Source organism: Tauraco erythrolophus, chromosome 4, assembly GCF_009769465.1.
Source record: "Tauraco erythrolophus isolate bTauEry1 chromosome 4, bTauEry1.pri, whole genome shotgun sequence".
Classification (NCBI taxonomy): Eukaryota; Metazoa; Chordata; class Aves; order Musophagiformes; family Musophagidae; genus Tauraco; species Tauraco erythrolophus.
The window spans coordinates 55627778-55645690 of record NC_141468.1 but is presented as its reverse complement, the minus strand read 5'-3'; the positions used below and the strand labels follow the sequence as shown (position 1 = coordinate 55645690).

Sequence of the window (17913 nt, the reverse complement as noted above, 5' to 3'; positions counted from 1 at the left end):
TTAAATAGGGCAATTCACAGAGGCGCCGATTGGCTCAGCCCCAAGGGGGATGGGAGTCCGTTCTGGTGGCCAGAACCAGGTCTAACTCGGTTCCAAAACCAGGGAGGTCACAGGGGGCAAAGCCCCTCTCCTGCCACCAGAACCTCCCCCCCCATCAAACCATGACAATGGTGTTCTCCTGCAGTAACACCCTAGCTCCCTCCTCTATGGCTCCTGTAGCTATCACCAGCAGGAGGTGGGTACATCTTCCATTCCTTTCAGCAGGTTAGACTGGAGAAAGCCACCACAAGCTGGCAGTACAAAGTAAAAAAGATCATATTCAAGAAGAAAGATCATCTTAAAACTATTTAATCGAAGCAGCTCATCATCAAGATCTCCCATTCTCTGGAGCATTGGCTTCTCTTCTGTTTTGTCCTTATGCTCAGACTTCTAGGTAGTCACAGGAGCTGCTCATGAAGATCTGGAATGTTGATCAGAACAATGTGGCTCTAACTCCACATATTTTTCTGAAGCAGAACAGAAATGGAAGCCAGAGATGAGGGTTCTCTGTATCTTAATGCTATCAGTGATCCCAGGGGCTGGTGTTATACACCTTTGTTTCCCCTGTTCATAGCTCTGACCATTCAACTACATCAATTACTACTACATCTTGGGTCACGGATCATCACAAAGAACCATTTTCAGAAGATAATAGTATCTGGCTGTGCTTCAGAGTGTCCCCCTCTGGCCTCTGTCAAGGACCTCTGAGGGGCATGAAATCCAGAGAAGCTTCTGTGTGATACATGCCCTCAACTGCCCGAGTCAGTCAGTTCTCTTTGTTCCAAGCCAGGTAAGTGTACCGCATAAGTATACTTACTCGTTTTACACAGGGGCAGATGAGAGATGGAATATGAGACTTCAGCTGAAAATACAGTACTCCTCTGCAAATCTGACACTACTGAGTATAACCAACCTACTAAAAGGGCAATTCCCCTGGGGCCATGAGCTGCATCAGGTCAAGATCTCTGTCAGCACCTGTGTGTCCATCATCCACCCTGTGTGAGTGCCTGCCTCTGTCCTGGCCACCAAGCAAGCCAGGTAGGGCACTCCCTACAAGGGCAGCCCTCCAAGGCTTCTATTGGGATATTACTCCCCTTACTGTTGCTCTTTTCCCCTCCTGCATATGAGGCTGCATAGACTGATGGTACAGTAACAGAGCTTTTGATACCACCTTTGCTCTGTACACAGGAATAGGTACAGGCTGGAGCATTCATGGTGTTGTGGAATGCATGGATAGGGCACAGATGGGATCACCTAGGACACTGCTGCAAGCTTTGTTCACCTTAAGACACCAGCCTGGCAGAGATTTCAGAAAGGTAAGGGGAGTGGCAGGAGGCTTATTTGCTCAGCCTTTGTTTCAAATTAAAAACAAACCAACCCACAATCCACTAACCTCAAATCCCTTTTTAAAAAGCAATTGTTCAAATCACTCTTTTCTCAAAACCTAAGTATACTTTCAATAGGAGTGGTCACATTTCAAGTACATTCGTCTTATGGCTATTCATTAAAATAACAAAAAACCCACTCATGTTTTCCTTTTCAGGATGGGCAATCTCAAAGAGACCTTTTGAGATGTGTTAAATGTCTATTCAATTGCATGCACAAGTTAGAATTATACTTATTTTGGAAAAAGAAAACAACCTTTATTTCTTCTCACTATGTATGTGTCACACCAGTACAAGCATTCGATATTTTTATTGCCTCTTGCATTGAGGTTTTCTGCAGTAAGAATACAATGAAGCTATGAGTAAAAGATGAGAACATAATGAAATAACAATGAACATATTATTTCATAGTATTAGGCTTGTAAAACTTTATTTTTAGACTCTGAAACTTATTTTTTCCCAACCCACCTAAGTACAGGAAAGCTAAAACACAATCCTAACTGACAAAGAACAGGCGGTACTTCAAAGAGTTCCAGTCTGAGTAAAACAATGGAATAACAATGTATCCAACTCTGCTACCTATATATCAAATTTCTCTTCACAAATATTGTGTCCATGTTCTTCATAATCTTCTCTAGTTACTACCATGTCTTCAAAATCGTCGTTTTCAGAAATGAGCCTCCCACCTTCCCAAGAATAAGTAATAGGGCTGAAAAATGAGCAAAGTTATTGTTACTCATCTCTAAATTCTTTAAAACAGAGATTGCAGAGATGTTTTCCAAGACTTTTATTTAGTCATTCTTATTAAAAAATATATTTTTGATTGCTAAATCAAACCATCCATCTCTAGATAAGTTATGAGACAAAGTCTGAAATTTTAGCAGGGCCAACTAACTGCTTTTTATAAAAAGCAACTGCCTCTTCAGAGGCAGGTGTGAAAAGAATAGGAAGTAGAGATGTCTTTGTATTTACTTTGCACAGATAATATTTAAAAATACTCTATAATTATACTTTTTAAAAGTAAAGTTTTTTTGTACTTTCAAGTTTTGTCTCTCTCTGTGCAAAGATGTCCAAATCCCTGAAGTGGCTACATTAATAATGACATGGCAGCATTCAGATGCTGAAAATTCCTCTAAGTTAAATACTAAACTCTAATCTTGCATACTTACATATCCACTTAATGACAATACAGTCTTATTTATCTTCTTACAATAAAAAGACTGCTCCTGAAAACACATACTTACATGCTTAACTTTATTAGCCGAAGTCCAGGGCAAGCAGGTGGTCTCTAATGTATTTGGTTTGTCTGAAAATGCACTGATTTAAAACATTCTTCTTGTACAATTTTGGTTCACTCAACATTTAAATGAACCCCTTTACTCATCTATCTTTTTAATCAGCAAAATAAATGCTACTTCATAGCTTGTTCTGCTTGTTCTGTACAGTTTAGAACTTACTTTTCAGGAAGAACAACGGAAACATCATAATCAGTTGGAGTAAGACATCGAACTTCAGAATAAACCCGATCTCTGAAGCCCGGAAAAAGGGTATTTCCCCCAGTCAGAACTATGTTCTTGAAGAAATGAGGCTGCATTTCTTTAAAATAAATAAGTAAAACTGTAGTTAGAGACTAAATATATATTTAAAGATTTTTTCCCAATTTTGTTATGAATTGGAACAGAAGTAAGAAATACACATAGAGAAATTTTATGATCACCTAATGATCACATCAGTTAAACAGTTTTACAGAGAAATACAAGAAAGCAATCAACCACTCTCCATTCATGATTTTTAGAATTTGGCTTTGACACCTACTGTTTTCTTATATTGTTGATTAGATTTTATGTCTGCCAACACAATTCCCCTTTCAAAAGGGAATTTTTTTAAGAGCCTCAATGCTGCCATACTTACATGGTATCATAAAACCTAAGAAAGTCTTCTTTGTAGTAATAACATTAATTACATGTACACAATTTATGAAATGAAAGCTTTAGTATTACTTCTGACAAACAGCAGTCAGAAAGGTTTTATACTTTGATGCTTAAATTACTGATTTTGGTCAGTTTCATTTTTCTCATCAATTTGATTTTTCTCTTCTTCCAGTGAAGAAAGATATTTTAAAACACAACTAAAACTAATTTCAAGTACATTCCGTCATCAGCATCAAAGAGAGACAGCTCACATTAGAAAAGGATGTTAAGAACTAAGTCTACAGTGATTAATTGAAACAAGAGTAGAAACTGATCAATGAATCGCCACAAAACTGTGGTTGCCTAATGGAGAATCCAGCTCTACAGAGTATGAGACACACACCAGAAGACAGACAGTTCACAACCTCTTAAGTATCTGGCATATTGACAGTACTAGTTTCTTAAGACACTTTGGATGCTTAAAAAACCCAAACCAAAAACCAAACCAAACCAAAAAAAAGCCCTCACCTCCCCCCCGCTCCCCCCCGACACTTTTCAAAATACTTTTAAATCATACCTTCAGGTAAATTCTGAATAGAATAAACAATGGCTTCAGGAATTCCCATCTCTTGAATACCAATATCTGAAGGATGGAAGAGTATTTCTGGAACTGCAAATCTTTCATTTGTTAGACGAAGTATTTGTTCACCGGTCTTGTATTTTCCACTTAACACCATCTCTTCCCTTGGCTACATTAAAGACATGAATAGTAGCTTAAAAAAAGAAACTACATCCTAGAGTATTCAGCTAATCTTTTTCATGTACTGCAGAGATAAGCAGTATATTTGTGGTATCCACAAATCTTGTAAGAACAATACACACTGAAACCTGTATACTTTTTTATAAGTGTCTCTGAATTTCATTTAAGTACTCTAATAGGTAGAAAGTTCAAAGTCATGTTATAGAAAATCCTGAAGTCTTCATACCAATGAAGACATTTTAACAATTTTTTCTCATTGACTGAGTCGGCCATAGTTTTGAAAGCAATCCCAATATTTAAAGTCCACTCTCGTGCATACCTATTTTATTTTGCTTTAGGGAAAACTGCAAAACTGCAGTTGATAAGAGCAAAGTCACACATAAAAAAGTATCAAAGCAGAGAAAATATTTTCCTACTTAGCTTTAAAAAAAACCTGAACAATAACGATATGGATAGGTTGTATCACAGAGCACAAGCACAGAAAGCTACAAGTATGAAATAACAGAACATAAAATGCTATGCTGGAAAAATAGTATCTGATTTTCATCTCGATTTCCTAAGGAAAACTGTACCAATTAATTCATAGCACAGAAAGAAGCTACAATACAGCATTAGAAAAAGTCTTTTTAACTTTCCTACTAGACTTGTGCACGGGAACAGCTAAAAAAATACTTCAAAACCCACACTATCATTACCTTACAAAATCCTTTTTTGATTGTGCTGAAGTCTGGCAAAACATAATCTACCATTACAGTATTTTCCTCTCCTTTCAATCTGAAAGAGAAGAACACAAAATACAACAGAATAAAGTTCTAAAGCCCAACAATTTTGTACTGACAAGACTTCCTTTGACTTAACTGGAAAACTTTGTGATTAGGAGTATAGTGGGTTTTTTTTTTTTTGTACAACGGGATTATTCAGAAGTACCAATTTTCACTTTTAGTACCATTGTATACGTACTTGGCAATGTCCATGTCCTTGTAAAAGTCTTGAGAAACATAACACACATCTTCTTTCACTTGATTAATTACATGTGTTTCATCCATAACATGTAGCTGTCTGTGAAAAACAAAAACCGAAAACACAGAAGTTTGAGAATAACGAAGTCTTAGCATTACCTGTCCAGTTTTCCACTGGAGATGAGCAACCATAGTTTTCAAATCGCAGAAAGTTACTGTCTCATTTCTATTCAATTTACAAAAGCATTCCTGGCCTACTGGACTTCAATATTTTCATATTTCATGGTTCAATAAATACAAACATCTACCTGCATTTGACCAATCTCTTCATAACAAGTACAGCCATAATCCTAGTTGGTTCTACTAGCAAAGACCTTTCTTTACCTAGATAAAGTTCCAAGCTGAAGGATTCTAATGAAAAGCTGATCTTAGTGAATTTTATTTGTGATATTGATAGAATGAGTTACCAAACTGACTAATGATCTACTGAGACATCTCAGAAAACATGTAAGGACTTGTATAATTGTGAACACAGGTAACCTCAGCAAGTTCAAAAGTGCTGGCTCTTAAAAAAACCAACAGCCTAATTCTTCAAAGAGCTTAAGCTCCTCTTAATTCATCTTGAACTGAAGATAGCAGCTAGCAGATTATAACAACCAAAACTCCCTTCTCTTTTAAACAGCATTTAATATAAAATTCACAGAACCAGTAAGAATATACCCACAAACTTCTAGCTCATTTCATACCAGGTCTCAAGATGATGATCAGCATGTTTACCTGTAAGAGATTATCTCCTTTAGATGGTTGGTTAAGAGTTTTCCTCCAACATTAATCCTACAGAAAAGGAGTAACACATGGAATTCTGTCACTGTTAACTTCCGGCACAGCAAACAATTCTTCTAGAAAATATATACTGCAGTTTACCTGATGATTGCCTCTTTCTTCTTTTTACTTCTACAATAAGGTACAATGTGTGTAAAAGAGTATCCGCTATCCACAATGATACAACATAGCTCAGAGGGATTATCCCGGAAATATCTGTGTGCACTAAGAGCTCCAGCTGAAATACAGAAAATTTAATTCAATTTTTGTACGAATATACACTTTCAGAATTTACAGATATGAAAGTGTACTTGCTTCATATTTTAAATGCCTTTCACAGACTTCCAAGACCTTGATACATAATAATACATCCAACACATGAATTAATTTTGACAGTGTATAAAATTAGGTATTGTATATGCTCCCATTTATTCTTTTTCAAGAATTCCAGTCCATGTTCAGCTTCCTCTCCCAAAGTTCAAGCAGACTGATCACACTACAGTTTATCAAACCTATCTAAGGAGTATCCTATGTCCAGCTATTTTTCAGAAGGGTCGTGATGTTATTTACACGTAAGACACATTTCATGATTGTGATGCTGCATTTTATTTGCTAATGCAAAACAATACCAAACTAAAAAAAAAAAACACCTCCACCCCTCAAAACAAAAGGAAAGCTATCAAAGACTTCATGCAAATTTTTCATAGACTTGCTCAAATGCTATCCTGTTCCAAAATCCATCTGTTATCTCTGTCATTCTGACTCTCCTCAGATTTATTTTAATTGATGACACCATGACACTTTTAAGAAAGTAGTACAAGAGTACAGCTGGAATTTAAAAAAAAAATTTAAAAAAACAAACCAAAAACAAACCCACAGTTTAATCCAGTTATATTACATACAGTGCATATTAATCAAGAGCCAGGAAGGAAATTAAGTAACTTCTTTACTATCTTTATATATACACATGTGTGTGCACATGCACATATGCATGCATATTTATTTATTTACAAAGTTAACCTTCAAAATATACAAATGTGAACTAGAAGGAGACAGACTCACCATTTACTCTAAGAACTGCTTGAAATTGATATTCTTCAAATAGAATTTCATTCATGGATTCTTGTATTGAACTGAAGTTAAAATAAGGTTCAGTAATAATAATATTGGTATCTACAAAATCCACCTATGAAAAATGCATTAAGATTGTCATTACACAAAACATAGAAATTAATACTCCATTACCATATTTTGCAGCAGTTGAAGATTATTTAAATCTGAATACATGATTACCACTTCCCGTATCAGTTTGTAGAAGCCAGGCTTAGAAAGTTTTGGTTTTATTAAAGACTTCATGAGCAGCGATACAAGTTTAGCAAATTCATGGGTAAAAACGTAATAGAAGGGAACACCTACATACTTATTATGCTCCTGCTACCATCCTTACAAATTGTAATCCAACGTTTTAAAGATATACTCGTAAAGGAACACTACAATACTAACGTAGGATACTTTACACTAACCCTGTCAACTACAGAAAGGTAAGTCTCTTCAACAGCTCAGCACCCGCATCACAAAATTATTTATCACTAAAGATAAATAATAAGATAATAAGTCCTGCGCCAAGTAGAATCAATAATAAAACTCCAAGTGACCTCTAACGAGGCCAGCAAAAGATCCTGGATTTCCTGTGTTTACTGATATCTCAACCTCCTTTAGAGAGGACTTCACAGAGTTACTTAAATCGTAACTGGATATGGCCCTAAACGTATTACCAGCTGCATCTCTCTGTAGTCTCCACTCATGAAAAACAATTAAAATCAAATTCTCCTCAAAACTATGACTAAATTGAATCTAGTTCCAAAACTAAAATGAAAGCTAAGTTTCAAAAGCAAGCACTGTATATTTTTATGCACAGAGACTAAGATATTTTGAGGCACTACTTTCATTTCATTGTATATAACAATGTATATTTTTAAAGAAAAATTAAAAGGGATGCCTTACTACAATTCTTGTGCTAAATCCAGTTTGTTTGATAAATAAGAAAAATTAAGTATCAGATATTTATATTTTATACACTCAACTTACTCATAGGTAGAAAATGGTTCACCAAAGATGTTTACTTAATGTGTATGTCTTTTGGCCTACTGACCCAGCTCAGCACTCTCTTTTACATCAATAGTTTCTTGATCTCTAAACCACAGTGTATCTGTCTATAATTATTATTATTTTTTTACTAACTTGAACTCTTAATTATATTGATGTGAATTTCTTAACATATCTGAACTGAACTCAGTATGAATACACACAAGACAGGAAAATTTAAATGTTTTTTAAATTCCTACACAGGAGCTCAAAGTAAAAATTTTCTTCAGTTTGCAAAAAAATAAATCCCTGTGATTTCTAACTGAAATCACTTTCAAGGAGAACAGTAAGCTTGTCATTTCTTTTTAATATTTGATGTACTTATGTTAATTCCATTAGTCAGTATTTAACATATACAAAATCTGTAATTAAAAAAAGGCTCTTACTTGATACATTTCTTTTCCAAAAAGATAATCCCAAACCTGTCTCTGGACATCCCAGTTCACCAAGTAACCCTGTAGAAATTCAGAAAAAAAGTTACACTATTTAGAAAATAAAATCATACTTAAAAAAATAAATTACTACAAATCAAAAAAATGTCAAGTGACTGATAGACTGGTAATATAAACAAATTTGAGAGCAAAAATGTCTAAATTCACATTTCTATGCTAAGGAGTAAATGTTACATAGGATAAAGAATGTTACAAATATTCCCCATCAATTTTTTAAATTACTACACTACAAAAAACAATGTAAATTGTGTTTCCTATATACATTACTCTTTTTGACAGAAGCCTACAGTCTGACCTCGGTGCTGGGGAAGGTTATGGAGCAGATCATCTTGGGTGCCATCATACAGCACGTGCAGGACAACCAGGTGATCAGGCCCAGTCAGCACGGATTTATGAAAGGCAGGTCCTGCTTGACTAATCTGATCTCCTTTTATGACAAGGTGACCCATTCAGTGGATGAGGGAAAGGCTGTGGATGTTGTTTATCTGGACTTTAGTAAAGCCTTTGACACTGTTTCCCACAGCATTCTCCTGGAGAAGCTGGCTGCTCATGGCTTGAATGGGCACACGCTTCGCTGGGTAAAAAAACTGTCTGGGTGGCCGGGCCCAAAGAGTTGTGGTGAATGGAGTTAAATCCAGTTGGTGGTCGGTCACAAGCAGTGTTCCCCAGGGCTCAGTATTGGGGCCAGTTCTGTTAATATCTTTATCAATGATCTGGACAAGGGGATCAATTGCACCCTCAGTAAGTTTGCGGATGAAATCAAGTCGGGTGGGAGTGTTGGTCTGCTTGAGGGTAGGAAGGCTCTACAGAGGGATCTGGACAGGCAGGATTGATGGGCCGAGGCCAGCTGTACGAGGTTCAACAAGGCCAAGTGTCGGGTCCTGTGCTTGGGTCTCAACAACCCCATGCGACGCTACAGGCTTGGGGAAGAGTGGCTGGAAAATTCTCCAGGAAAAAAGCATCTGGGGTGGTTGGTTGACAGACGGCTGAATGTGAGCCGGCAGCGTGCCCAGGTGGCCAAGAAGGCAAATAGCACCCTGACTTGTATCAGAAATAGCGTGGCCAGCAGGACTAGGGAGGTGATTAGTCCAGAGAAAAGGAAGCTGACAGGAGATGTCATCGCTCTCTACAACCGCAGGAAAGGAGGTTGCAGTGAGGTGGGCGTTGACTTCTTTTCCCAAGTAGCAAGTGATAGGGTGAGAGGAAACAGCCTCAAGTTGCGCCAGGGGAGGTTTAGAGTGGATATAAGGAAAAATTTATTCACTGAAAGGTTTATCAAGTACTGGAATGGGCAGTCCAGGGAAACGGTTGAGTCACCATTCCTGGAGGTACTTAAAAGACATGCAGATGTTCTTAAAGGTCTTTTCCAACTTAGATTCTATGATTGTTAAACTTCGCACTGCTGAAATTGATTCTTGTATGATACTATGTGTAACCCTGCAGCGTATTGTATGAACACTGTGCCTTAAAACAATTTACATTTGGCTATAATGTTAAACTCAGGATAACTTACTTACTTTCTGAAAAGGGAGAATATAAAAAAGACCAGAGGGATCTTTAATTTCATCCAGTTGATTTGCCGTAAAGGTTTTCAATCGTGCAGTCTTTGATCTGAACTGACAGTTGGGAATAACGCTGGAAAAGATTGGGAAGTTTCCTATACATCACGATACGAGACACGATCATTGTCTTTACGATACTTTCATAAATCGCATACTTTCAATAACATTTTTGCCGCAGTGTTTTGGTTTTAATCAATTTTTTAGAGCCAGTTACGAGGGAAATTTCCGACACCTCCAGCGCAGCTGAGACACCTTTCGGAAAAACTAAACCGAACGGAATCAAACCTCCCGCCGCCAGCGCAACCGAGAGCGCGCCGGGGGCGGCCCTGCGCTCCGGCCCCGCCGCCCCCCGGGACCGAACCCGCCACGCCGGGCGGGGCGGGGCCCGAACGGGCCTCTCCGCCGCAAGCGGAGGCTGGCCGGCGGCCCGCTCGCCGGTGAGGAGCTGACGGAGAGGGGAAGCGACCTCCCGCGCGTCCAGGCGCCGGCCGGCGGGGAGCAGCGGGAGGGCAGGTGCGCCGCGAAAGTGCCGGCAGAGCGATAAGGGGATGCCCGCCCCGCCCCGCCTCGCCCTCCCCCGGTCTCTCACCTGACGTTCGCGTGGCTGTAGCCGATCTTGGCGTTGTAGGCGCCGTTATCCAGCACCAGCGTCGCCATGTTGCCCACGGCGCCACGGCCGCCGCCGTCCCAGTATTGATCCGCCACCGCCGTCGATCTCTATGGTTACCATAGAGTGGAGGAGCAGCGCCCGCGCGTTGCCTGATGGGACGCAGGAGTGCCGCAGGAACCGCCTCCGGCAGCGCGCCCGCCTCTGGTGCGAGCCGCGAGCCGCTCACGTGGCACCGGTGACGCGCGGGAAGCTGTGGCGGCTATTGGTCGAGCGTGACCCGGAAGCTCTAGCTAAACAGACCGGGGAGGGGGGGGGGCGGAGGCCGCACGGGGTGAGCTCACCGAGCGCCGGATCCGCCGCCGTCCCGTGCGGGCCCGGTGCGCCTGCGAAGGCAGCCCCGTCCCCGGCCGGGGTCCGCGCTGCCGCCCGACGACGCCGGGCCGCGGGAAGGGGCGGCCGCCGGTCAGCCCCAGCCCTGTGGGGGCGGCGGCGACCTGTAGGCATGGGCACGGCGGGCACGGGGCCGTTAACGCGAGAGTCCCGGCGGGGAGCGCGAGCCCTTCTCCGTTGCGGAACGCCCCCGCTGAGGGCGCGAGCTGCCTTCGGGCGGGCCGCGTCGCGGGTGTCCCCGGCTGTTCGGCGCAGCCGTGGCGGTCACACGGGAGCCCAGCGCGCCGGGGAGAAGGGTGGCGCATGAAAACGGGTTTACGTGAGAACTAGGGAAGCAACACCGTCCTTTCCTCTAAAAGAGTGTTACAGAATTAAAAACGAGAAGGCTTTTTAAGTTGTATTGTGATTGTTTTACTATTTTTTCTAGGCTTGCTGTAATTAACACAGGAGTTTTTTTCTAAATAGTATAAAAACCAGTGCTATTGGGATTTGCTGTCACTGACCAGATTTTGTTAAGTCTGTGTGACAGACCATGCACATCTACAGAATCACGGAAGCATAGAACACCCCAGGCTGGAAGGGACCTTGAAAGATAATCTGATCCAACCTTCCTTGGGGAAGGGATCTGAGATGAGATGAGCTAGCACACTGTGTCCAATGGCATCTTGAAAACCTCCAGTGACAGGGACCCCACCACATCCCTGGGGAGGTTGTTCCACTGATTGATTGTTCTCACTATAAAAAAAAATCTTTCTAATGAGGAAACTTCTCCTGCTGCCTCTTGTGCCTGCTGCCCCTCGTCTTCTCCTTGTGAAGAGCAGGCTTCCATACTCTTTGTAGTTGCCCTTTAAGTACTGGAATACTGTGATGAGCTGCCCCCTGAGCCTTCTCCAGGGAGAAAAGATCCAGCTCTACAGTCTTTCCTCATAGGGCAGGTTCTCCAGCCCTTTAATCCTCTTCATTTGGACCACATGTCTGTCCACATCTTTTTTGAATTGAGGGGGACCACAGCTGGACACAGCTCCGGATGAGGCCTGACAAGCACTGAACAGAGTGGGATGATCACGTCTCCGTCTCTGCTAGTAATGCCCCTGTGGATGCAGCCCAGGATCTGATTTGCCTTCGTTGCTGCAGCAGTGCGCTGCTGGCTCCTGCTCAGTTTGTCCACCAGCAGCCCCAGGTCCCTTTCAGGAAGGCTGATCCTAGCCTGCCCTGGGCGCTTCGGTTATGTCACTTCAGCTGCAGGATCTTGCACTTGTCTTTATGATGAATTTTGCTTTTTTTGTATGTTTTACTTACTGTCAGTATCTCTGTTGTTATCCATTAAAATAGAAAGTGCATTACGGTTTTGTATCTGTATGTAATTGGCTTTCCCAGAAGTAACAGAACATAAAAGCAACTGCTGCTCTATATGATGACTCTTTACCCTAACAAAGATCGAATGTCTTTCCTCGAGCCAGGGTGTTCAGCAGAACGCATGGCAGTCTGATTTTCGACCAATCCTCTTTACGGGCTTGTCAGTATCTTAAGGACATTATCCTTAATCCCTGCTCTAGCGGATACGTTCTTTGGTTCTTGACAAGAGGTCACAGGAGTTATTAGAAGCCTGTTTTCCCAGTTGAGGAGTTCCGGGATTCTTTTAAAGAACACTGTAAATTGTTGATTGTTCTCCTTCTTTGCTCACCAACAGGTATAGTAATAGTAGACTTTGGTTTTGTAATTAAAACCCAAAATATGTAAAACATAGAATCATGACAAATGCTTTAGCTATTCACAGTGTTACAGAGAAACATAAAATATTACTCCTAAAATCACGTGCTTTTTACTTTATCCTTTTACTAATAATATAAAGTTCCTAGAATAATAATTTAGACACAAAAAATGGTTATAGCTATTACTAACTTTTTCCTTGTGAAAATAATCGTGAAAGCCAGAATTTAATTAATTGCTTTTTCTCTTCTGGATACTAGCTCCAGCTCTATGAGGTTTCATCACTTATCATTCAGTGACTTGTATTGAATTCGGAGTTACTTTTGCCTTTTTTTTTAGGACCTACAGGATGAGTGCCAGGCTTTTACCAGTTCGCTTAGATTTATGTGTAGCGGTTGATGTACATAAATACTTAAAATCTCTCGGCACTACAGTTGGTATATTTACTGTCAGTGCTAACCAAGGGCAGCTCGCATACATATAAATTTGTTGAGTTTGTTTACATATTCACCCATATACTGCAATGACACTTCTGATTCTACTTTCTGTTGTCACCGATGGAGTACCTAACAAAGATGAAGTCAGTAACATGGCAAGGACACATAAATGGGACTTTCAAATGTCCATGTGGTAGCAAACCTTGAACATTGCTCCTTACAATAGCATAGAACTGATCTTTTGTGATGCCCTTTAACTTTGAGTAATGGTCTGTCAGACTGCTTAAGCCTTGCACATCTGCATCTGAGGACGGATCAATATCTTTTGCCTTAACCCTATGAAGGCATGCCAAATTTCTCACTGTGCAAGCATGAAGCAATGCAGTCACTGAAACTAAATCAGAACTTCTCAGGTCTTATTTTATTCGTCCTTTTTCCACATTTCCTACTGCTTTATTTAATGGGGAAAACAATGGATATTTTTCGTTAATTCTGTGACCTTCACCTTTCTGAAGTCACTTGGGCTCCACTTGTTTTGGAGTTTTTTTCCTCTCAACTCGATTCTGGTTTTTACAGTTAAGGAATCCACATGACCACGTGAAAAGCCAATCTCCACCTGCATCCCCTGTGCAAAGCACACAGCTGCTGATTTGCTCTGCTCTGTGGGAACGTGCAGCCTCAGAATGATTCAATGGTGCCAACTACAGAATTTGCAGGTTGTTTAGAGCATCGGAAGAAAGTTACCCTTGAGGAGAAGTCACTGCATTCTTTGACCCTGACACAGGGGGGCGTTATCCTGGACTTAGGATCCATAAACTGAGCTGCGTTTACCTTTCTTTATCCATGTCGCAGTGGAGGGCAAGCTGGTGGATGAGATGACTGCCTGATGGGAAACTTTGTATATCCTTGGGTTCTTGGGTCCTCTATTTAATGGAAAGAGTTCATAAATAAGCCCTAGAAATTACCTGCAGTAAATATAAGCCAACATTCTTCTTTGAGATCATTTGAGTATCCTCAATACACTCACAAGTGGTGTTCTTTCTTGGTGGCATAAGTGCCAGCTGCTCTGAAAGGGAGGGAAGCCAGGAGCTGAGGGCAATACTGTGGCCAGCAGGGCAGGACCTTGCCAGCCGGGGCCTGTCCCACCACTCCCAATCAGGGAGCAAGGCAGGCAGGGGTTGAGGGGCAGCCCGGAGCCCAGGTCATTAGACAAGTATGTGATGATGAAGCAGGTCCGAGGTCAAGCACAGAAGTCAATCCTCAGGTCAGGGTCAGGATCAGGTCTGGTAGGATGAACCAGGGCCAGATATGGCCTAGGAATCACCAGGGAGGTCCATGGTGACTGCACAGGTCTGAAGTCAAAATGGAAAGTCAATGGGTCAGGGTTCAGATCAGCAGGACCCAGGTCAACAGGACCCATAGCAATACATGTGATGATCTGCCGGTACAGCTGCCCCGTCTTTCTCTCGTGACACAGTTTTTCCTCACTGGGTGAGGAGTCATTTTGGTAAATCACGAGCAAAGAGCCTTGGTTGCTAGATGAAGAAATCCGACATAGCAAAGTTTATAAGTTCAAAGTAGTCAGGAAGGCTGAGCCAGTCTTTTCTCTTTGTGGTTATCATATTAAGGTGACAGCTGATGACACTCTCACAAGGTTCTTCATCTGTTCAGAGCAGGAGTCAGTCTTTGAGACTTTGTATCAAGCACCGTTTTCACATAGCGGTGGTCTAATTAGCCTGAACATGATACCAGAAATTCATCCACCTGCAAACATGTGACTGTGATTTGAAGAATCAGTCCAAAGTCTTAATAAACATAGTCTGGGTATATCCTGATATTAACTTGTGTCAGGCTCTAAAAAGAAATGTCAGATACTCTGCTCAAACCAAGGGATAAGCTGGGCTCCTTATCACATGCTCTTCTAATTCCCTGAGGTGGGGGGTGAATTTTCCTCCATTCCTCCATTCAATGTGCTCCAGGAGATGGGGGAGAACATGAGATCACAATTCAGATCAACTCTTTCAGACAAGAATATTTTTGGTTTCCAGTTCTGATGTCAGTGAACAGCCTCTGGACTTTCCCTTTTCTGCCAGAGTTATGCTTGCAGGACACTTGAAAGGGAACGCACAGCATGGGTCCTGCTTTCCTTGCCCTTCATGTATTCTTTCTTGATGAGCAGCAGATCCATTATGATGATGAATGTTGTTTCTCCAAGATACTGGTAGATTTTTTTCTAGTTGAGAAAATTGAACTTAAAAAGGAATAAAAGTGTTAGCTTCATACATAGCTTATTCTCACTTTATAAATCTCTTTAAAGAATATAATAAGGTCAGTATTACACAACTGACTGATTTTTAAATGCCTGGAAAAATCAATTGAAAATGTTCATCTCCTGACCTATTTTTTTTCATCTACTACTGCTTCGTAGTTCTGACTTAAAGGTCCTTGGGGTTTTGGTTCATTGCATGTAAATTATTAATCTGTTATGTATATGAGAAGCAAAGATGACTCTCCTCTGCAGCTCTAGACTATGTTATAGAGCCAGCGAGCCACCCTTCATACAGAGGTCATGTCTGAAAATCTTGTTGTTTTTACGATTGTTAATTTTTTTCTTTTTCCAGTTAATACTACTATTTAGGGGACTCAGTTACCTACCACTGAAATTCTTCAAGATACTTTCATTGAACAAAGGACTCCCAGAGAAGAGGGTTACCAGAGGAACAAAACTATTACAGGACATTTATTTTTTAACTGACTGGGAAATTTTGCTACAGCAGGAGAAGCTATTCTCTCAAAATGAAAATAATTTGTATGTTTTATAGTTACCACAGATGCCCAGTTAAATGTGAGCACCTGGAGAACAACCTGATTTCACAAGTCTGAAGGTTTGAGTAATTGCGAGAAATTTAGATTATGGGAAATATTCTATATGTGTATAGACATATGAATTTGTTGCTGTACTATTACAAGTTTCTGTCAGTAAGCTTTTCTTCTCCTAGTGCTGTAGGAACAGTAGCCGTCCTGGCTCTCACCTGTGCCAGGAACAGGCTCAGGAGAAGGTGTGCGGCTGTTTGGGCAGGGCGTGCTGCCTGAGCAACAATTTCACCTTCCCCTCTGGAAGAATAACTGATGGGGTCGAATTTGTCGCTTCTGGGGTTGTTCGCTTGCTTGGCATATCATTTTGGAACGATTTTGGGGATCTCAGATGGAACCAAATTTGAGGGTTGCTTTTTGGAGCTGAAAAGGAATATTGCTTATAAACCAGAGGTATAAAAAGATAAATGTCTCACTTGGCTAATCAAGGTGAATGTATTACAGAAGAGCTGGAGTAGTGGAGTTTATCTGAAAAACTTAAAAGTAACCTAAAATATTGCTTCTGTAAATGAACTCTGCAGATGACTCGGGAAGAGCATGACGTGCAGCAGGTATTAACGCCAAGTATTAATGCACATAGGTAATACGCGTTGTTATCAAGAGGAATTCTTGCTACATACTAGATCCGGTTTTTTATTGTTTTGTTACACGTAACACCTTTTAGTGGCACTTTTTAACAGATTTTCAACAAAAATTACAAGCGTTATTGTCACACAGGTGCGGGGGAAGCCGGGCCCACGGGGGACACGCTCCACAGGCGGGAGGAGGGAGGGATGGAGCCACAGGCGGGGACACAGACGCTGTCAGAGTTCTGGAAATCGCTGTCAGAGTTCTGGAAATCGGAAGGCTGAAGACGAAGGAAGGCAGCAGCTGAGGAGAGCGGAGACAAGGCAGGCGGGGCGGCCGCTGAAAGAGGGAGGACAGCGGCGCACGCCAGGCAGACCCGGGCTGCGGCGCCAGGGGAGGCGGACCCTGGCAGGGCGTGTGCGAGCTGGGGGTACGAAGCGGCCCCTCCGCGCCTCCGCCTGCCCGGCGCTGCCGCTCCCCGCGCGGGGCGGAGACCCCGGGTTCGGCCCTCCCCGTTGCCGCCCCGCCGCCCCTCCCGCCCCCCGTCACTAGGCGATGCTGCAGCCAAGATGGCGGCGGGCGCTGAGTGAGCGCCAGCGGAGACAGCGGCTCCGCTCCCGGCAATCTTCCTGCCTCGGGCAGGGGGAGGCGGAGGGATGAGGCGCGTCCCCGGTCTCGGCCGGTCGTCGTGAGGGGCGCGGGCCGGCAGACACCATGGCGGGGATTATCAAGAAGCAGATCCTGAAGCATCTCTCCAGGTCAGTGGGGTGCCGTGCCCCGGGTAGACTGAGGGGGTGTGCGGGAGCGCGACGGCAGCTCCCGGCCCCGCGCCTCCGGGCGGAGAGCAGCCCCCGGGGCCTGGGGCGGGGCAGGAGGAGCTGGTCTCATCCAGCCCGCGGAGAGTGGAGCCGGAGCCGCCTCCTCGGGGTGACTCTTGGGGGTGGCGGGGGCGGCCGGCGGTGCCAGCCGCATGAACGGCCCCTAAGCCGCCGCGCTCGGTGCTCGGGGGCGCGCAGGCGCCCGCTCGAAGCGCGGAGGGGGCTCGGTCCGCCTGTCGCAGGAGGGAGCCTCCGAGTGAGTCACCGCCGGGCTCCGGTCGCCTCCCCGCCGGGCAGACGGTACCCGCCCCCGCCGCACGGCGCCGAGCCGGGAGCGGGCTGCCGTGCCAGCGGGCCCGCGCCTCCCGGGAGGCGGCGGCCGAGCCGCTCGGCGGGCAGCGCTGACGGGGCGCGCGGGGCGCCCGGCGGCGCAGCCCGTGTCGGCGAGAAGGTGTGCGGGGGGAGCGTGGGAA

General features: G+C 43.1%; 1 protein-coding gene across 1 annotated transcript; it reads right to left on the bottom strand.

The window, feature by feature from the left end:
- Positions 1-1697: 1697 nt before the first annotated feature.
- Positions 1698-10801, bottom strand: ACTR6 (actin related protein 6). Its single transcript, XM_086610052.1, has 11 exons — positions 10624-10801; positions 9990-10107; positions 8407-8475; positions 6938-7061; positions 5978-6113; positions 5831-5887; positions 5055-5153; positions 4790-4868; positions 3912-4083; positions 2882-3020; positions 1698-2133 (listed from the first exon to the last, which is right to left on the bottom strand). Exons 1-11 carry the CDS (start codon positions 10689-10691, stop codon positions 2004-2006), a joined length of 1191 nt encoding a protein of 396 aa, XP_086466178.1. The 5' UTR covers positions 10692-10801; the 3' UTR covers positions 1698-2003.
- Between the last annotated feature and the right edge of the window lie 7112 nt (positions 10802-17913).

Bases quoted from the DNA above. Each gene is read 5' to 3' on its own strand.
- ACTR6 (XM_086610052.1), bottom strand. From the start codon at position 10,691: ATGGCGACGCTGGTGCTGGATAACGGCGCCTACAACGCCAAGATCGGC. The intron at 4,869-5,054 runs GTACGTATACAA...CTTCTCTTTCAG, and splicing joins AAGGACATGGACATTGCCAA to ATTGAAAGGAGAGGAAAATA. The intron at 3,021-3,911 runs GTATGATTTAAA...TTTATTTTAAAG, and splicing joins TATTCAGAATTTACCTGAAG to AAATGCAGCCTCATTTCTTC.